Source organism: Rhinolophus hipposideros, assembly GCF_964194185.1.
Source record: "Rhinolophus hipposideros genome assembly, chromosome: 9".
Classification (NCBI taxonomy): domain Eukaryota; kingdom Metazoa; phylum Chordata; class Mammalia; order Chiroptera; family Rhinolophidae; genus Rhinolophus; species Rhinolophus hipposideros.
The window spans coordinates 89926343-89948676 of NC_138055.1; the positions used below are offsets into that span (position 1 = coordinate 89926343).

At 37.0% G+C, this 22334-nt stretch overlaps 2 protein-coding genes across 8 annotated transcripts in view; one reads left to right on the forward strand and one right to left on the reverse strand.

The window, feature by feature from the left end:
* Positions 1 to 22334, forward strand: part of ERC1 (ELKS/RAB6-interacting/CAST family member 1) — a 483911-nt gene that overhangs the window by 288981 nt on the left and 172596 nt on the right. The gene's annotated exons all lie outside the window — the stretch shown is intronic.
* Positions 20443 to 20679, reverse strand: LOC308501816 (cytochrome c oxidase subunit 7A2, mitochondrial-like; the record flags this gene model as incomplete). Its single annotated transcript, XM_081058908.1, has 1 exon — positions 20443 to 20679. One exon carries the CDS (start codon positions 20677 to 20679, stop codon positions 20443 to 20445), a length of 237 nt encoding a protein of 78 aa, XP_080915034.1.

The window sequence follows — 22334 nt, forward strand, 5'->3', positions numbered from 1 at the left end:
CGCTGACATTGTATGTAGCTGTTACAGTTCCACTAACTCTATTCTTTATGCTGTACTTCACATCCTGTGACTGTATATATATGTATGAAATCATACTTGACATTCATTATTATTCAGCTTCAGCTTCAGGTGTACACTGCATTGGTTAGGCACCTATACGGTCCATGAAGTGGTCTTCCTAATAAGACAAGTGTCCATTGGATATCCTATAAAATCTTTACAACATTATTGATTATATTCCCCAAACTGTCTTTCGTATCCCCATGGCAATCTTGTGATTACCAATTGTGTTTTCTAATCCCCTCACCTTCTCCCCTGTCCCCATACCCCTCCTATATAGCAACCCTCAGTTTTTTCTCTATGTCTCTGAGACTGCTTCTGATTAATTTATTCGTTTATTCTATTCTTTAGATTCTACATATAAGTGAGATCACATGGTATTTGTCTTTCTCCATCTGACTTACTTCACTTAGCTTAATGTTCTCTAGGTCCATCCATATCGTTGACTGACAATCCTTATAACCAGTGTTTTGAACTCTGTATCCAGTAAATTGCTATCCTCCATTTTGTTGAATTCTTTTTTTGGAGTTTTGTCCTGTTCTTTCATTTGGGACATGTTTGTTGTCTCCTCAGTTTGGCTGTTTCCTCTCTTTGTGTCTATGTATTAGGTAGATCTGCTATGTCTCACAGTCTTGGTAGGGTTGCCTTAATGTAGTAGCTGTCCTGTGGCACCCAGTGGAACAGTCTTTCTGGTTACCTGAGCCAAAGTGCTCAAGGGGTGTCCCTTGTGTGCCCTCCTGTTATAGTTGAGCCTTGATTGCTGTTGGCATATTGGTGGCTGACACTCAGGCTGACTGACTGGGCAGACTGGCTGTTGTGCGAGGGCTGATCCCACAGAACAGGATGTGCTTTAAACGAGGCTCTTGTGCCAGCCAGTCTACCCTTTGGGTGTGTCGTTTGTATTGCTAATTGGGTCCTCTTGTGGGGTCTAAAGCCAGTCTCATGGGTATGTTGGTTCTTGAGCCTCTTGGAAGGGCTGTATTGCAGGCCCAGGTTAGCTGATGCCTGTGCTCGTCCCAGCACCACCTCATAGGCGCTACAAAGTGAACTGCAGTAAGCAGCTGCTTGTGTTAGCCTTGCAGGCTCCTGAGAGGTTACGCTGCAAACTGAGGTGGCTTGTCACTAGTGTCAGACTTGGGGCCAATTAGCAAAAGGTACGGGGCACACCGAGGCCAACTGCTGCTTATTTGGGGTTTGTGGACCTTTGAAAATCCACAGTGCAGGCCAAGTTCTCCTGCTTGTGTATAACTGCTACTGAAAAAGGTTTGAGCCTGTGTGTTAGTAGGGTGGAGTGGAGTCTCAGGAAATCACCAGCGTGGGGCAAGCTGTGTTAGCCAGGTTAATGGAGACTCATATTTGGAGCCCCTCTGTGCCTGCAGGCTGTGTGTGGGGAGGACTTAGCAAAGGAACAGTGGCACCTGCCAGCACTTCTGTCCAGGAGAGAACTGCCCCTCCAGCCCTCATGCTGAAGCCAGACATTTCATTTCTTCCTTGTATGTCCCTGGCGCTTTTTGAGCTGCTGTCTCTTCACTGGATCTTAGAATGAGAGTTTGTGATTAAATGAGTCTGTGCTTTCTGTTTTATGCAGTTTATTTTCATGAGTTTGGAGCAAGAGGGGAGGGTCCTTTTATGTTGACTTAGTTCATAATATTTATCAGAAGTATAAGTTCCAATTTGAACGAAATTTATTCTCAGTATGTTATTTTTTTTCTCTTTCGTCTTGTTAAGTTTTGTTGGCCTTTACTTTTATATACGTACTTTTCCTTCCTGAATTCTTCAAATAGCATAACAAGGATTTTGATTGCTACTCTTTAGACAGATTATCTGTTGCAAAATTTTTGCCATTTCTTATGGGATTTCTTCAACCAAAACTTTATGTGGAAAGGTCACAGTAGGCAATTATGAAGGATGTGCTTGCCCCTCATCTCTATTTGTAAAATGTTACTTTGTTCTCGTAAGTTTTTGTAAGGTAGAGAGTTACTTCTGCTTTAAAACTTTCATTTTTACCCAAACCTTGTGTGTGTTATGGAATAGTTTATTTTTCCAATATACTTTAAAGAAAAAAAATAGTTTCTATTCCCAGCCTGTTCATGATATCCAACTCCTGTTGCTTTGGCTCAGAGTTACATTCTACTTCATGATAAACACCTTCATATCTCATTATATCTTAAACTCTGTAAGCTCAAGGAGCAGACTTAGAGAGGAAACTCACTGTACTGTCTAAATGAGCCATGACAAGCCTGGAGTGGAATTTGCTGCTGAGAAGTAGACCAGGTGGTATTAAAGGGGCTTGTTCCTTGTAGTAAATGCTCAACCCATTAATATTGAAGTAGAAACTAGAGGAGTGAATTTTTTGGCTACTAGTTTCCTGGAGAGATAAGACTGTCACACTGTGCTGATGTATTTCCATCTCTCCATGTCAAATTGTGCTAGAGGACATTTCTTTTTATTTCTAGGTCTGGTTTTAATCTGTTTTATTTGCACCCTTAATATGACTAAACTCTTCAGTACTAAAATTCAAAGACACCAGAAGATGGATTAAATGGTTGTATTAAGTAGACCCTACAGCTCTTCTTGCTAGGGATGAAGTCCTACTGTGATGAAATAATATGGTTCAAAGCTGTCAATAATTTCCAGATGTGGGAGAGGGACTAATCAGTGAGTTCTGCAGCAGGGCAACTACACCTACAGCCACACCTCCAGAGATAGTACAAGTTCCATTGCAGACCTCTGCAATAAAGCAAGTATCACAAAAAAGTGAGTATCACAATAAAGCGAGTATGACAGTACTGCAAGTTATACTCTTTTTTGCTTGTGATGGGTCTTGCCTTTAGTTTGTGAAAAAATGCACCATCTGTGAAGTACAAAAAGTGAACTTCAATAAAAGGAGGTATGCCTGTATTCTACTGGGATCTTCCTAATTCAGTGTTTTCCTCCCATATTATTATTATTCCGTGTGTTAGAAAGTATCCAAATAATTGCACAACACACAAACTGTTATGCATCCATGTTTGTTTTATGCAAGCAAACAATAGGAATATTTTGGCATGGTTGTTTCGGGGAGCTTTCATGTGCGGACACTGTGGACAAATACCCTTTTCCCAGTCACCCAGTGATGTGGGGATGGGCTCCAGAGCAAGAGCAACCCAAGAGACCGTTTATAGCAGGCCAGTCTCTAGTACCCCATCTCTTTTAACACAAACAGGAGAGCTGTTTTAGCATATGGCAGCTTCTTTGGATTGAAAATAAAGGTATATTAATTTTGTGTGTTTTTTCCTGAACACAGTTAATCAGGTCACTTAACTTGGAGGCCAATAAATAAAGAATGAATAGTCAAATTTAGTAAGTGTTGCATAAAATAAATTCTTTGTGAAATGACTGTTGAGCTCGCCTGTATTTTCCTTCTTCTCTACTCTCTCTTTTCCCCTCCCCCCACCATTTTCAACAGAATGCTTTAATAAGTCCACAGGCCCTAGAATAATGTTTGATAGGGTGTTTGTTGTTTCGTAGTACTTGCAATTGAGAGAATTTACACAGAGTTTTAAGTGAAGCGACTTCTTCCCTTTATAGTTAAGTGAGGTGTCATTCGTGTGCAGGAGGTTATTTGCTACAGCAGCTCCTTCTCATCTTACCTGCTCAGCTTTGGATCCTCTGTATTGCATCTTGCTAATAATTAATCTTTGTTTTTACTTTTAAAGCAGAAGAAGTTTCCAGAGCTGTGTTTTGTTTTTATTTTAAAATAATACCAGAGCATTTCTTTAGTTACCAGTTACTGTTTAGGTAACCTGATGATTCCTTTATGCTGCCCAAGATTTTTTATTTAAAATTGAGTATCTCTTACTTGCTCTTCAGCTCAGAGGAATCATATCCGCTGTGATATTTATTCTCCATCTCAGCTTCTTAAAGAAGTACTATAAATACAGGGTTTCAACTTAGAAAGCATTGTGTATTTCATTGACTAGAACTGAACTGAATTGTAGGCTAATAAAAAATACCAAATGAACACATTGCATTCTATTGTAGATGTAATGTAGTGTGAACAGTAATAGCTTTGATTCATTGTAAATTCTGAATACTAACAACATGGTTCAGAATATCATGAGATAAATCTCAAAGATCACATTTGTGTGAATGTTCATAGTGCACATGTAAGACCTTATTTCATTATTTTAAAAACAGAGGTATTTGCTCATACAGTAGGGCAGTGTCCTAGGCTCTCGCAGCGATAGAGGTAAGACGAGAGGTGAGTGGGTGCTGAATTATAGTGTTTTTTGCAATTGAGATTCTTTTGCTTTTATAGCGATGAGTTTTGTGCATGAATCGTAGTGATTACTTCATAGGCAATTTTCCTTTGCATCACAGAGTATTGAAGCAGATTAGAAGCAGATAAAAGACCTAAGAGGAAGATAAAAGAGTTCATATTCAATTATATTAAAATGAGGAATTTTCAACAAAAAGCAAAAGCCATTTATGTTGTTCCATATGCACAAAATGAAAAAGTACTTGAAATTTCCTCAAACATAAATGCTAGACTTTATCTTGCAACTTCCTTAAAGATGTCCATTTATTTATAGTAGGGCAGAGGTTCCTAAACTTTCCTGGTTCCAGTACAATCAGTAAAATTTTTATGATCTCTAGGCCAAAATAAATATCTAACAATTCCTAACAGTAGTAAATTGGTTCATACAATTTAAATATTTATGTCGAAACTTTACGAATCATTTCAAAAGTAATACACGTAAATTGAAAGAAAAAGTAATGTTTTAATTTCATTCCTAAATCACCTTAATAACTTACTAATGCAATGTGTGCTTGTTGGGCACTGCACAGTTTTTCACATCTTGGAGTCAGATTGGACACTGCTGCCTTCATTTCTTGTTCTGTATTTCTGTGCATTACTGTTCTGTTCTTTTAAATCAGAGCAGCCATTGAAAACTCAGTCCCCAAACATAGAACACCATGATTAGGAATGTAGCATGAGCTGGTGTTGAAACTGTAAACTACCTGAAGCTAGTAATTTTCATGTTGGCCGACAAATGTCATCATGTTCCCCACCCCGCTCCAAATTTAAAATGTTCTGCAGTGCCCCTGTGAGTTCCCTGGGCAATATGGGCACTCTGGTAGTTTTGCAGAGTTATCTAATAAGAAGAATGGATGGTATGTTAGTCCAGAAATAATTATTGCTATGTCAGAAAGTGGGTAAATTTTATAATAGGCTCTTAACAGAGTAACTATGGGTCTCTGCACCTGCCTACGAGGCGACAGTGTAGTATATTCACTACAGTGGCTTCCAAACTCATTTTGACTCTGATCCCAGTAGAAAAATATTTTACATCTCCCTCTCTTCTTTCTCTTTTTCCCTTCCCTTCCCTCTCCTTTCTTTCACTCTCATGCACACACATAATTGAAACAAGCATTTAACAAAATGATGCTTTTACTCTGTTCACTAATATTTTCTATTCTTTTTACTCTTGTTTACTTTGTTTTTAAAATCTTGCTCCTCAAGACCCACTAATCTGAAGAAAACGAGTTAAGGGCATAGACTCTGGGGCTCAACTTGGTTTAAAATAACTGTCACTATTTCTATGTGACCACAGCAAGATATTTAAAGTCTCAGTTGTTTGGTTTCCTCATTTATAAAATGGAGATTAATAATATTGCACAGTGCCAAGACGATTAAATAAATTAATACATGTAAAACACTTAAAACAAACCTTGGCTGTTATTTTCTGCTGTTTTATTTATTACTAGATTCGCAATGAATAATCAGAGATTGGAATATTTGGGAACTGGAAAAAACAAGTTTCAACCCCTAAAAATAGAGACCAGAAAATCTGTAGAAAGATTAATAAAACCAAGAGTTGGATCTTTGAAAAGATAAACAAAATTGAAAAGCCTTTAACTAGACTAAGAAAAAAAGAGAAGACCCAAAATTAGAAATGAAAGAAGAGACATAACTGAAACTACAGAAATACACAGGATCATGAGAGACTATTGTGACCAATTATAAGGCAACAAATTGGATAACCTAGAATAGACTCCTAGAAATATGCTAGGACTAAGCACGACTAAGTCACGAAGAAATAGAAAATTTGAACAGACCAATAAGAAATAAGGGGATGGAATGAATAATTAAAAACCACCCAATAAAGAAAAGCTGAGGACCGGATGGTTTCACTGGTGAATTTTACCAAACATTTAAATAAGAATTAACACCAATCCTTCTTAAACACTTCCAAAATAATAGAAGATGAGGAGATACTCCCACACTCATTTTAGAAGGCAAGCATTCCCTGATACCAAAGCCAGTAAAGATACCACAAGAAAAGAAATTATAGTCCCATATCCCTGATGAACATACGGGTAGATGCAAAAATCCCCAAGAAAATAGTAGCCAACCTAATTCAGTAATACATAGAAAGGATCATACCTCATGATAAAGTGGGAATTGGGGTGCAAGAATGGTTCAACATGTGTAAAACAATAAATGCCATAAACCACATTAGTAAAGTGAAAGATAAAATCTTGTCATTTCAATAGACACAGAAAAAGCATTTGACAAAAGTCAACATCCTTTCATAAAAGGATAAAAATTCTCAACGTATTGCATATATAAAGAATGTACCTCAACATAATAAAGGTCACATGTGCCAAACCCACAGCTGACGTTATACTAAATGGTTGAAAGCTTGCCCACTAGGTAGGATCAGGAACAAAAGAAGTGTGCCCACTCATACCACTCCCAGTTATAGTACTGAAAGGTCTACCAAGAATAATTAGGCAAGAGAAAGAAATAAAATGCATCCAAATAAGAAAGGAAAATAAAATTGTCTTTCTTCGCAGATGATGTGATCTTATGTATAGAAAACTGTATAAAGAGTCCACCAGAAACCTGTTAGAACTAAAAAACAAATGCAGTAAAATTTCAGGATACAAAATCAACATACGAAAGTCTGTTGTTTTTCTATACAGTAACAGCATACTCTCTGAAAAAGAACTAAAGAAAACAATCCCATTTACAATAGCGTCAAAAATAATGAAATGCCTAGGAATAAATTTAACCAAAGAGGCAAAAGATCTGTATACTGGAAATTATGTCATTGATGAAAGAATTTGAAGAAGACACAAATAAATGGAAATATATCTGTGTTCATAAATTGGAAGAATTAATATTATTAAAATGTCCGTAATACAAAAAAGTGATCTGTAGTCTCAGTGCAATCTCTGTAATATTCCAATGGTATTTTTCACCGAAATGAAAAAAATAATCCTAAAATTCATACAGAATCACAGAAGTCACCAAATAGCCAAAGCAATCCTGAAAAAGAAAACAAAGTTGGAGGCATCACAATTCCTGACTTCAAACTCTGTTACAAAGCTATAGTGATAAAAAAACTTTATGGTATTAGTTTAAAAGCAGACACATAGGCCAATGGAACAGAATCGAGAGCCCAGAAATAAACTCCTGCATATACAGTCACCTAATATTTGACACAGGAGCCAAGAATATTCAATGGGGATAGGACAGTCTCTTTAATAAATGGTGCTGGGAAAACTGGATATTCACATGCAAAAGAATGAAATTGGGCATCTATTCTACACCACTCACAAAAAGTAACTCAAAATGGATTAAAGGCTTACATGTAAGTCCCAAAAGTGTAAAACTACTTGTAGAAAACATAGGGCAAAAAAACTCCCTGACATTGGTTTTGACAGTGATTTTTTTTTAATATGACATAAAGCACAAGCAACCAAAGCAAAAATAAACAAATGGGAATACATCAAACTAAAAAGCTTCTGCACAGCTAAGGAAACAATCAGCATAATGAAAAAGAGAGAACCTACAAAGTGGGAGAAAGGATTGCAAATCATCTACCTGATAAGGGATTAATACCCAAAATATATAAGGAACTCATATAACTCAATAGCAAAAAAATAACAACAAAACATTTGATTTACATGAAAATGTAAAGATGCTCAAAATCACTAATCAGGAAAATGCAAGTCAAAACAACAATGAGGTATGACCTCATACTTAATAGAATAGCTATTTATCTAAAAAACGAGAGACAACAACTCTTAGTCTTTGGAGAAAAGGGAAACCTTGTGTACTGTTGGCAGGAATGTAATTTGGTAGAGCCACTGTGGGAAATAGTATGGAAGTTCCTCGAAAAAATTAAACGTGAAACTACCATCTGATCCAGTAATCCCATTCTCTGTGTATATACAAAGGAAATAATAAAATCACTATTTCGAAGAACTATCTGTAGCCTTATTTTCCTTGCAGCATTATTTACAGTAGCTTAAATGGAAACAACCAATGTGTCCATCAGCTGATGAATGGATATAGAAAATTGTGTGTGTGTGTGTGTATGTACTTGTATGTATGTGTGTGTGTACACAACAAATACATACACACAATTGAATATTATTCAGCCATAAAAAAAGAAGGAAATCCTTTTATGACAACATGGATAGACCATGAGGGCATTATGCTCAGTGAAATGTCAGAGAAAGACAAATATTATATGTTCTCACTTTTTTGTGGATTCTGAAAGAGCTGAACTCAGGAATGAGAGCAGAATGGTTGTTGCCAGTGGTTTGGGCTTTGGGAAATCAGGAGACGTTGGTCAAAGGGTGCAAACTTCCAGCCATAAAATGAATAAGCTCTGGGGATCTAAGGTCTAGCTTGGTGAGTGTAATTAACAGTGTTGGGTTGTATATTTGAAAGTTGTTAAGAGAGTAGATCTTAAATGTTATCACTAAAAATAAAAAACTGTAATTATATAATAGGATGGAGGCGTTAGCTAACCTGACTAGTAATTATTTTGTAGTGTTGTATATGTGTATCAAATCATGGTATACCTTAAACTTACATATGCCATCTATCAGTAATATTTCAATACACTGAAAAAATAGAAACATTTAATGATTTAGATTTTTTTAAAAAAGACATGAGAAACTAATTAAGTGCCATATGACTAGGGAGGCCAATAAGGGATAAAAGGAAGAACATTTCAACCAGAGGAAATCAGCATGAAGGGAGAGCCAGTGGTGGTAAAGAGCTTAGTTTATTCAAGGGTCTGAAAGAAAACAAGTGTGTTAAGTGCAGAAAATGAATGGGATGAAAGTACTCAAGCTGGGTGGAGAGGACAGGGCCTACACCAATCAGACAATGTCAAGACGGTTACATACAAATCCTGAGACAGTTTGCTTCAATTTTAGTTTTATGCTCCATCTTTGATGTTGAATTTTATCATTTTGGTTCAATATAATGTGCTGACTTATATGGATGTACTATTTTTGAATGGTTTTCTGTTTCCTTTCCCATTTTTCCATTGAGACATTGTTTTTAAGAAACACAGTGAAAAGTCTTTGGTTTTATTTGAAATGAATCAGATCCTTAAACTTACTGCTTTCAGCTCCATGGTGTGTGGTGTGGTGATTATTGTCGTTATAAATCAGACTTGGCACTGGCTATTGGCTGTTGGTTAATAGAGTGAATTGCAACATGCAACAGCCTAACATGGTGCTGGGATGGACAAGTGCAGGGAATTTTTGTTGTTGTTGGCAGATGTGAAAGGCCTTATGAGCTTAGAGAGCAATAGACAGAGAAATGTGGTTTTGGCCTTTGATATTTCTAGATACGTCTAGGAAAATAATCAATCAATACAATTTTTGTTGTCACTTCTAGATCCATTGTTGCCTTATTAAAAGTAACCTTTCTTTTACCTTCAGGACACACACACAAGCTCACGCACACACACACACACACACACACACACACTCCAAAAAGAAAAAATCAGTCTGTTTTTTCTATATAGGTTCTGGATAACCAAGACTTAACTTGCACAACTTATTTTAAACTAGAAATTCTTGGAAATCATTGCTATTTGTGGCAGAAAATTTTAAAGCACTATTCTATTTTTTTCCCCAAAAAAGAGTAATTGCTTTCTTGTACAGAGTTATCAGTTATACTCTGGCTGTTTCATTTGAACTAGCCATGCTTTTCTTTCTTCCTTTATACGTTATATAGCCAAAAATACAAGTTTTTAACAGCTGAATGATATGGAATTTAATTAGATCTAAATAATATAAAAACTTTTTTATTGGCTTTGTGTGATTGATTTTGTACTATGGAAAATTACACCGATTATTATTTATGCTACCCAAGATATTTAATTCTACTGTTTGAAAAGTATATACCCTCTTTTTTCCCCCCCAAGAAATCTTATTTTGTCTTTTGCATCTCAGTTCAGAGGTTGCATAGCACAATTTCTTTTCCCAGCAGTGCATTTTCTCCTTTTTGTGGCTACTATTTGTATTATTTTATTAATAATGGTTATAAGCAGACCGTTTACAATTGCATACCCCATTTAGAAGTATTCGGAAGGTAGTACTGCTGAATGCCTTCCACTGCCTTGAGACTGGCCTCTTGCCTTAGCATGAAAGGGATAGAAAGGCACAGTGGCCAGGGGCAAAAGAAAGTGATATGTTTGCTTCTTTCTGACCTTCTAAGGCTCTGAGGTGACAATGACTCTTAAAATGTATTTGTGTCCCAGAGAAGTAAAGCAGCCGGGTTGTTTGTTTGGTGATTGGTTTGTAAGAAACATTTAATATGTTGACTTTGGTTGATTCTTTTCTCCTAAAATTTTACCTTTGTTAAATCACATTTATTTTTAGGCTGGAATCATCTAGCATATTTATTAGTTGGTTCATTCTTTCACATGAATCGAGTTTGTTTTTAAACATTTTACTTACAAAGTATCTTAGATTTTTGTACCCTTTTTGTTTTTACTGCAATCACTTTCTTTTTAGCACTTATCATGTCATCTCTGGATAACTGCAGCTAGTCTTTCTAACTCTCTCAACTCTAAGCTATCTGACATATAAATGCTGGAATCATTTTTTTTCAATTTTTAATTTTGACATGTTCCTTCAATATTATTTAGGATTGTCTTTATTCATTTTTTTAATGAAAATCCAAATGATGCCCCTATTTCAATAAAAGTATAAGAAAATGTTAATAAAATAGGGTTTTATTTTTCTTACCTTACAAGAGGTATGGAGGTAAGCAATCTAGGGCAGCTTTATTGGTTGCATGATACCAAAAGGGCCTAGTCTCTTTCTTTTTTCACTGTTTTTAATATATGGCCTTTCTCCTTATGCTTGCAAAATGGCTGTGGACTGAGACTTTGCATGCATATTCCAGACTGTGAGAAAGGAGACACACCAGCAGCAAAAGATATTTGCCAACTAAGTCTAACTCTTTTATCAAAGACCTACCCACTAGATTTCCTCTTACTTCTTATCGGCCAGGACTGTGTAGCTTGCTCTCCCCACACCAACCCCTGTCAGTTCAAGAGTGCTACGAAAATTACATGTTTTAGTTGGACAGAGACCGATTCAAACCCCAGATTTCATTAGTAAACAAGGCTGATGGGATGGATATTGAACAGGCAACTAGCAGTGTGTGCCACCCCTCTCCTATTCAGAAACATAACTTCATTTTGCCCTGCATGTTAGACTCTTCGGCTGCAGTAGAATTACCAGACTTAGCATCAGCCTGTAGAGCTACCTCTCACTCAGAAGAGACTACTCGCCTCCCGTATAGAATTCAAACTTCATAAAACATTGAACTAAATGTGTGTAAAGAGGATCAAAAGTGTTGTGATTTGTCCCATGACCATTTCAGTATTGTTTCAGAAATATCAAATATTCTTTAAAGAACTTTTTCTCCTTTTTTGTGGTGGTAGACGTCGTGGACTGAAGGGTATGGTGAGCCTGCTTTGTTGACATGCTAAGCTTACTGCCTGTCAGTGTTTTAGCAGCGCTCCTTCACACCTGTTATATTAGAAAGATGAGAAAGATCCCAGATCTTAACTCCAGGAATATGAAGAATTCACTGTAGAGACTTAAAGAAGGTACTTACCCCTCCTAGGCCTCTATTTCTTCATCTGTGAGATGAGAACATTGGCCCCAAAGGAAAAGTGGCCAAAGAACATAACCAAGCAGCTCACAGAAATGAAACTGCAGAGAGCCAGCCAAACTGATTTTAGTCAGTAAATAACATAATACTCAGAAGCTTATCTATAAGGTTTTAAAATATGTAGCCGTGCCCCTTTCCAAATTTATCCTCTGACTTTTTCCTTTCCTAGTGCTTTCTACCTGTAAAGTATTCTGTTTACACTCTGGACTTGGTACATTGAGAGACAGACATAAGAGATGGATGATGTAATGGAATTTAGAGAAAGACAGAAAAGTGAATTGTGGCTCCTACCTCTCAGCACTTTATAAAACTGATAACAATTGTATTATGTCCAGAAGCACAAATCCATAGTTTGAAATGATAAACAGCTTTTTTACGCTCGTGGGCACTGTTAGGCGGAGCACCACTGTTAAACACATGAGAAGCCCTTTTGATCAACCTTCACCTAACCCTTAACCTACTTGCCAGAGTAATAGAGGTTTTCTTTTTCTGCTACTGATGCTGATTAATACTGTGTTTCCCCGAAAATAAGACCTACTCCGAAAATAAGCCCCAGTTAAGATCGTCAGCCAGAGAGATGCATTTAGTATGTTACGACGATGTTCCAGAAGACGACATGACTGTATTTGAGTAAATGTAGATTGTTGTACATGAAAAAACAAGACATCCCCTGAAAATACACCCTAATGCATCTTTTGGAGCAAAAAATTAAAATAAGACCCGGTCTTATTTTCAGGGAAACACGGTAATATAATATCATGCTAGAGTAGCTAGTAGACTCCTCCTGAAGATACTTGCGTATCCCAGTTAATCTCATAAGGTGTACAATTACTAAAAGGTACTTGTATTTGTTCCTACACTTGTTTATTCCAGTTATTTTAATATTATAATTATGTATTTTTATTATCTGAAACCAGTGACATACTTGTAAGAAAAAATATTTCTGTGAAGCTAGAGCTGTTTTGGAAAGACAATGCAAGTAAGTCACTTAAAAATTGTTGAATTAGTGAAAGTGAGATCATTATTAAATATTGGAGAAATTTTTTAAATTTAAAAGTGTTTTAAACTGAAATTGCTTTCAAATGTTTTAAGTACTAGCCTCACTATAACTAAACTTGAACTGGACAAGATGCAAAAAAGACCGTGCAAAATTAAAGTCATTGGATTATATGGCAAGCTTTAAACCTTGCCTGCATCAAAGGCCGGTGAAGCCGTGTGCATTTATATATGTAATTTTTCTATTCTTTAGTGAATTTTTTTTAGTTACTCAGTCAGCAGACTTGAGTGTCATTTAAAAGGGTATGTTCTGCAGTTTCTTATACAATAATTTGTTCATTCTGGGAACTCCAAAAAGTAAAGCTTTTATATAGAATGTTGTGTATTATAAATTACAATATTTATAAAAAATGTTATAAATACCTGATTCTCAAATAGAAGATAACTGGAAACTACAGCACCTTTCCCATGATGTAATATCTTTAAGATTCAACACAGATTAGGTTAAATTTATTCATACGGATTTGGTTTTTTTTAATTCCAAAGACAAATTTATCAAAGAATATTATAATTTTTTGCAATCTAAAAATTCAGATTTTTTTGCCCTTCCGCAAAACCTAATTCTAATCTTTGAGACGTTGGGACAGCTGCGTCATGATGACTTACTTGCTCAAGTTCGATATTTTCCTGAGATGCCATACCTGCCATTTGGAGTTAGGATCCAATGAGCATAACCAGATAGACTTCATTATTGGTTTATGATATTTAAATCAGAATGAAAAGCTCATACAGAATTTTGTACCCATACCCTGAAAAATGTGAAGCTGTTTTTGGACTAACATTTCATAGCTTTTGTGGCTAATGAGGCATGAAATAAATTGGCAAGCTCAGACTGCTCAGTACAGTGGTACAGTGTGCATTTTCTAATTCCCAGCCCTTGGGATTCCAGCGAGGTCACAAATTAAACAAAGTCAGGATTAATCAAAACTACAATCAAATAAAACCCAATCATTAATCCTCTTCTGAGTTACAATGGGGTGATTGTGTAATTGTGTGAGAAGCACTGGAGAGGGCTCTTTTGTAGTATATAGGAAAATCAACATTAAGGTGTCAAACAGAAAAATGAAACCCTGCAGGTGAAGCTGCCTCTGGAGCCAAGAGAAACTGGCAGTTTATGCAGAGTTGCAAGTGAACCTTTAGAGTATTGAAAGGGGTGTTGGCACTGGCTATATAGAACACGAGGGGCTCGCAGTGGGGCCCTTGAGATTAGTGTTGGGGCCGCAGCAGGTCCTGTTTGCTGAGAAGCTTAGTGTTTGGGTGTAGCTGCTCTGAGCAACAGTCTCTCCAAGGTTTACTGCCAAAAATTTGCTGTGTATTTCTCAGCTCTTTGTAATTTTGAAGAAGAGTTTATAGAAAAGCATTTCCTCTGTGGGAGTAACTAAGTGTCAGAAGATGTCATCCCCAGCAAAAAGGGGGAAAAGTTCCCAAAGAAGAGAACTTTCAGCCCGTATTTCTCCCATGTTTCTGACTTTTGAACTTCCTGATGCTTGCTTTATAATAGCTGTCTTATTATTTTGGCTATTTTGTATTCCACAATGATCATTTTCTTCATTTTTCATCCCTTAGTCTCAAGTCAGTGTCAGTTCTATTGCCCGTTTTTTAAAAATCGATAGTGATATTATGCTATTATAATTGAAGAATCAGTTTCAATGTTTCATTCATCCCATGTTGTTTGTGTTAAATTTGTATATATTTTTGCATGTGTGCCCTACGGATAGTATTTGCCTGTATTGGTTCGCTTTCTGCTTTGCTTCACATAGCAAACAGAATTGTCCTTCGATACTCACCCCATCTCTGATGTGGCTACTGATTTGAAAGTCCCCAGAAAAGTGATGGTCTGTATCACGTGATTCAGACTGAGTTTCTATATTACAGAATTTCTGTTTCTTTCATTGCTTTTGTGCTGTTTCTGGACTAAGCCCTTTGTGTATGCAGAACAGTGTTAGGTGTTGTATGGAATACATGTTCTTTTCTCTCTAGTAATTTACCAGTTAGTGTCCATGCATTCATAGCTGGTCATGCACATACACTTACGTTGCTAAAGGTATCACTTGGGTTTTATGGCAGGACTTCACTGTAATGAGCTATTATTTCAGACTTTGTCTTTTAGCTTCTTATGTATTGTATTACATTTTGGTATTGTCATTGAAATATCAAGAGTTAAATTATCGTTAGAAAATAAAGGCCTTGGAATTTTAATAATCTCATTCTTGTTTTCAAACCTTTGGCCATCATGAAGATGTGCTTGGCATGTTTAATCCCTGTAATTTTTTACTTACCTATAATCAGTTTTCATTTTCAAAGTAGCTAAAGCTATGGTAGAAATGGAAAAGCATGTAGAATATGTGTCTGTCTGTTTATGTTTATGGTGGGGGAGGGTTTTCATTTATTTTTTTTTTAACTTTTATTTATTTAAGTGTATTTTCCCAGGACCCATCAGCTCTAAGTCACATAATTGTTTCAATCTAGTTGTGGAGGGCGCAGCTCACAGCAGCCCATGTGGGGATCGAACCAGCGACCTTGTTGTTAAGAGCACTGCGCGCTAACCAACTGAGGTAACGGCCTGCCCCCATTTAATTTTAGTTTACGTTTTGTTTTTCTCATTTTGTTTGTATGAATGTAGGCCCGCCCCGTGGCTCAGGTGGTTAATAACGAGGTCGCCTGTTTCATTCGCACATGGGCCAGTGAGCTGGGCCCTCTACAGCTAAGATTGTGAACAACAGCTCGCCCTGGAGCTGGGCTGCCGTGAGCAGCCGGAGGTCGGTGTGAGCTGCTGTGGGCTGCCTAGTGCTGCCACGGGCTGCTATGTGCAGCCCCAGCTGCTGTGTACTGCTGTGGGCTACCATGTGCTGCCGTAAGCATCCAGTCAGCCTAGTGGCCGGCAGCTGGCAAGAGCTGATGTGAGTGGCAGACCGACGACTGGTGACAAACTGCCTCAGCTGGGGGGAGTGCAAGGCTCATAATACCAGCATGGGCCAGGGAGCTGTGTCCTACACAACTAGACTAAGAAACTACGGCTTGAAGCGGAGTGTGTGTGGGGGGGGAGGAGGCAGAAGAATGGGGGGAAAATATATATATATGTATGTATGTATATATATGTATATATGTATGTATATATATGAATGAAATGTTAGATTCATTGTTCTGCAATTACATTTTAACTGAAGAGTACGAGTATACTTTCTCATACAATTTCTCATTTAATTCTCACAACTCTGCCAGACAAGCATATACTGGTTTTACTTACATATAAGGAAACAGATTCAGAGTAAAATATACCTAAGGTCACACAGTGAACATTTAAATTTAGTTCTAACTTGAAAGCTCATGCTTTTACCACTAAAGAAATATTTAAATTATTACATAGATAATACATTCACATGGTTAAAAACTAAAAACAAATATTTAAAATTATGTATATATGTGTCTGTATATGCATAGTGAAAATATCGCTGTAACCCTTGTCCATCATTTTGTCCCCCCACTGACTCAGATAATAACATATTAAATATATGTATATCTGGATATATATATTCTCATGCCTCCACCTGTTAAACAAAAGGTAGCATACATACTGTGCACGCTATTTTTCATCTTGCTTTTTTAATTTAACAGTATCAACTAGAATTACAGATGCATATGCCATCTTACCCTACAATTCCATGTATGGGACTTTATCGTAAGATACACTCGCATACATGTGAATACCTTTTAGTCAAGTTATGATTATATTTATGAAAATTTTATATTATTACAAATTTATTCTAATTTCTGTAGTATTGTATATAAAATAGCTAAGTGTTAGAAGTTAAATAGGTCAGCAAAAATTTAAACATAGATAATATACAGTATGGCAAACGGTGCTGGGAAATATACAGTCTCATGCACAGGTAGTGAGGTAGCCTTTTCTTAGAGCAATTTAGCAATAAGTATCAAAATGAAATATGCATTATATTTTGACTCAGCAATGCCATTGAAGAATCTATCCTAGAGACATATGAAGTCTGACAATTAGGTTTGCGAACTTTCCACCGTGCGTTTACATTGGCAGCACTGCACAAACAGCTTAGTAAGGTTTCGTAACCTTGGTTTATCAGTGTCTCACAGCTGTGTTCGTGTCAACATGTAGCGATGTCTTGCTGAGTGGCGTTCATTATTGTTGCATGTTTTTGTGTGCCGCCGCGAGAATGTCTGAGCTTGAGTTAGAGCAACAAACAAACATTCAGTTTCTTGTTTAACTTGGCAAGAGTGGAAGTGAAATCAGGGACATGTTAGTCCAAGTGTATGGGTATGCCATGAAAAAAATGACAGTGTACAAATGGATTAAACGTTTTTCTGAGGAGAGAGACCGCGTCACTGATGAAGAGAGGTCAGGGTGGCCAGTAAGAAAATATTGCAAAAATTCATCGAATCGTGCATCCAAATCATCAGCTGACTGTGAGAAGCACAGCAGACCAAGGAAAGATCGATCATGAAACAGGAGAATCTTAACTGAAAATCTTGGCATGAGAAAGGTGTGTGCAAAAATGGTCCCAAAGGAGCACCCCGATAAACAAAAGCAAAGGAGAATCGAAGTTTGTCAAGACCTTTTGGAGAGGCAAGATGATGTTTTGGGCTGTGTTATCACTGGTAGTGAAAAATGGGGGTACCAATACGACCCTGAAACAAAGCATAAAGTGCACAATGGTAGTCAGCCAATTCTTCATGACCAAAATTTGTATCAATCCAAATCGAGTCAAAACAGTGTTGCTAACCTTTTTTGGTGTCAGAGGGATTATTCGTTATGAATTTGTACCAACTGGACAAACAGTTAACCAAGTTGACTATTTGGAAGTGCTGAAAAGGCTGCGTGAAAAAGACGACCTGAATTTTTTGCCAATTCATGGCTCTTGCATCACGACAATGCACCAGCTCACGCAGCACTGGCTGAGGGAATTATTAGCCAGTAAACAAATAACTGTTGGAACACCCTCCCTACTCGCCTGATCTGGCCCCCAATAACTTCTTTCTTTACCTGAAGATAAAGGAAATATTGAAAGGAAGACATTTTGATGACATTCAGGACATCAAGGGTAATACGATGACAGCTCTGATGGCCATGCCAGAAAAAGAGTTCCAAAATTGCTTGAAGGGTAGACTAGCCACTGGCATCGGTGCATAGCTTCCCAAAGGGAGGACTTCAAAGACGACCGCAGTGATATTCAGCAATGAGGTGTGTAGCATTTTTTCTAGGATGTGTTCGCGAACTTAATTGTCTGACCTTATATAATACAGTGGCCGGCACATGTTGCATGTGAATACAGAGTAAATTTTTTCCTGTTTCTTCTAAAGTTATTCTAAAATTAAATCTTGAGGGATAATACTTAAAGGGATGAAACTTAGTCGTAGAATACTGTTACCAGTTCCACAATATTGAAATGTAAATATAGAGACAGAAGTGAACCTGGTTTACTAGGAAGGAGAGCTTCACCTGCCTTGATTTTGTGAATGTGATTTCTTTTATATTACCAGACAATGAGAATATGATCATGAGTGAGAAATAATAGTGTACATACTTATATACACACACTGACAATAGGAATGTTATAGTGTTTTGGTGAGTGCAACACCTGTTCAGGAGCGATGGCTGATGCGAGCAATCCTTAGGCCAAGTTTACATGTTATCAGACATGTTGCATTCTTGTATTGCTCTGTGTAAGCCACAATAATTTTGCCAGTGATAGCTTCAGGGTAATTCCTATAAAGAGATAAATTTTGAAGTGGTGATACGTATATACACATAGTAGAAAATATTAGCCTTTTAAAAATAAATACATACTTATCAATCACTACAATATATTAAAATGTCTTGTGTTTCTTCCAAATTCACTGCGGTAGTTTAACCTCCCAAATCATTTGTACCTCAAAGACTTCGTAAAACTTTTCTTGTCAAGGATGTCAAATTACAAAAAACTGCTGGAAAGTTAATTGCCAGTGGTTTCTGTTGACATCCAGCCTTCCCTGAGTGTAAAAGTCTCCTTGACATCCAACCTTCCCTGAGTGTAAAAGTCTCCAACTCCAAAGAATTGAAGAGATCCTAAGTGCAACTTTTTTTCTTTTTTCCTTTTTGCTCTTGCTAAAAACTGCATCTGGTACACTGATTTCCATCCCTTTTTTTTTGCATAACTTTGCTCAGATATGCTTCAGGTTACCTGGTCCACTTTTTTTTTTGCCACTTTAGATGATCAGCAATTATAAAAAATAAATGATTTACTGCCGTAAATGTGTAGCTATGTAAGTCCCTCTTTTTATGTATACTGCTTAAGATAATAGAAAGTGATTTGAGGTGATTCAAATTGACTTAATAATGTATTAATCTAATTAGTCTCTAGAATTTCCTTTGAAATGTTACAAGAATTTATATTCCAAAGCATACTAAAATACTTATTCCAAAGTTAACATACTATCTATTTTTTTCCTGTAAGTCTTTGGATGACCGTTGTTCTAATCCAGTAAAATCTAAACATGTAACACACACACACACACACACACACACACATTGCATTCTATATTGCTGGAAAATGTTTTCATTTAGTAATGCTTCCTATGTGTAGATCATTTTGATATTTTATATTCTGTTTCACTAATTTTAATATAGTTAGAACAGTACTAAGTTAATGAACACTACTGAGTTCTTGACTTCTTTATCACAAGTTCTGGTGACCAGTATTTCTCTTTGAAGATATTGTAACACTTCAGTGGTTTTCAAGTGTTTTCCTTATGGGGTCAGACTGTACATGGGCTTCCTGGTCTGTAAGCATTATAGTTTCTGCATGTGGGCGACAACCCTCGCAACTATGCAGCAAGTCTGCAGTTTTCTTTCTTTTTATTTTATTTTATTAGTTTCAGATCTACAAAGTAACATAATAGTTAGACATTTACACCGCTCACAAAGTGATAACCCCCCGATCTACTGCCCCATCTGACGTCGTGTTGACTCTATTCCCTGTGTTGTCCTTTGCACCCCGTGACTATATATTTAATTATAGTTGACATTCAGTATTCTTCGACTTCAGCTTCAGGTGCACAGGTCAGACATCTACACAGTCTGTGAAGTGATTCCCCCGATAAGTCCCGTGCCCATCTGGCACCCCACACTATCTTTACATTATTGATTATATTCCCCAAACTGTATTTCATATCCCTGAGACTATATTTTTTTTCATGGTACAGACTGCTTTATTGGAGGCAGTTAGTACAAGTCAATAAATATCAATCCCCAAAGACGAACTCTTATTTATCAGCTTACTGGGCCACAGAGAACTGAATGAAATTGAACCAGCTAGGATGAACTGAAGTCAATCCTGCTTCTTGGGAAGTGAAGCCATAGCCAGTTGATATATGGCGTATGCTGTTCCACCAACTGTAAGAACCAGGAGGGCATCAGCTACCCCACCCTTCAGATGCACTGGAATTCCATTATCCTCCTGAAATAGCTTTTGTTTCTCTGGAACTTTATTTTCAATCTGCCTGAGGGAAGCAGTACTTATGGTCCTCAGGGTAATCTGAGGAAGAGCCAGCAGATTCCACAGCATATTGACTCAGTTACTGCCCACCAACCGCGACAACTGATCACTTGAGACTATATTGACTACCAATTTGTACTTTGTAATCCCTTCACCTCCTTCCCCACCCCCGACCCCTCCCATCTAGCAACCATCAGTTTTTTCTGTATATCTCTGAGTCTGTTTCTGTTTTGTTTGCTTGTTTATTCTGTTCTTTAGTTCCACATATAAGTGAGATCATTTGGTATTGTCTTTCTCAGTCTGACTTATTTCACTTAGCATAATGTTCTCTAGCTCCATCCATGTTGTTGCAAATGGAAAGATTTCATTCTTTATTGCCGAGTAATGTTCCATTGTATAAAGGTACCATAGTTTCTTTATCTAATGGTCTATCGATGGACATTTCAGTGTTTCCATGTCTTGGCTATTGTGAATAGCGCTGCAGTAAACATAGGTGTGCATATATTTTTTTGAATTAGTATTTTGGATTTCTTTGGATAGATACACAGAAGTGGATTTGCTGGGTCAAAAGTTAGTTCTATTTTTAATTTTTTGAGGAACCTCCATACTGTTTTCCATAGTGGCTGCACCAATCTGCAATCCCAACAGTGCACAAGGGTTCCCTTTGCTCCACGTACTCGCCAATACTTGCTATTTGTTGATTTATTGATGAAGCCATTCTGAAAGGAGTGAGGTGGTATCTCATTGTGGTTTTTATTTGCGTTTCTCTAATGCAGTGGTGTCCAAACTTTTTTCAACGTTTTTCACCAAGGGCCATATGCAGTAAAATACACAAACAGCTGGGCCACTCACGCGAGGTGAAGCACATATTGCCTCACCTGGTTTATTTAAGTAAACTAAATATATTTTTGGAATTTGCTGTGGGCCAATTAAAAATGGATTGCGGGCCGTAGTTGGCCCACGGGGCCGCAGTTTGGACATCCCGGCTCAAATGGTTAGTGACGTTGAGAACCTTTTCATATGTCTGTTGGCCATCTGTATGTCCTCTTTAAAGAAATGTCTCTTCATGTCCTCTGCCCATTTTTTAATTGGGTTGTTTGTTTTTTTGGTGTTGAGTTGTATGAATTATTTATAATTTTTGGATATTAACCCCTTATCAGATGTATCATTGGCAAATATCTTCTCCCATTCAGTAGGGTGTCTTTTTGTTTTATTGATATGCAAAAACTTTTTAGTTTGATGTAGTCCCACATGTTTATTTTTTTCTTTTGCTTCCCTTGCTAAAGGAGATATATCAGTAAAAATATTACTAAGGGTAATGTCTGAGAGTTTACTTACTATATTTTCATCTAGGAGTTTTATGGTTTCAGGTCTTAAATGTAAGTCTTTAATCCACTTTGAATTCATTCTTGTATATGGAGTAAGAAGGTGGTCCAATTTCATTTTTTTTTTGCATGTATCTGTCCAGTTTTGCCCACACCATTTATTAAATAGACTGTCTTTATCCCACTGTAAATTCTTGCTTCCATTGTCACAGATTAAATTACCATGTAGCATGGGTTTATTTCTGGGCTCTCTACTCTGTTCCATTGATCTATGTGTCTGTTTTAATGCCCTTACCATGCTGTTTTGATTACTATAGACTTGTAGTATGATTTGATGTCAGGTAGAGTGATACCTCCCGCTTTGTTCTTATTTCTCAAGATTGCAGTGGCTATTCAGGG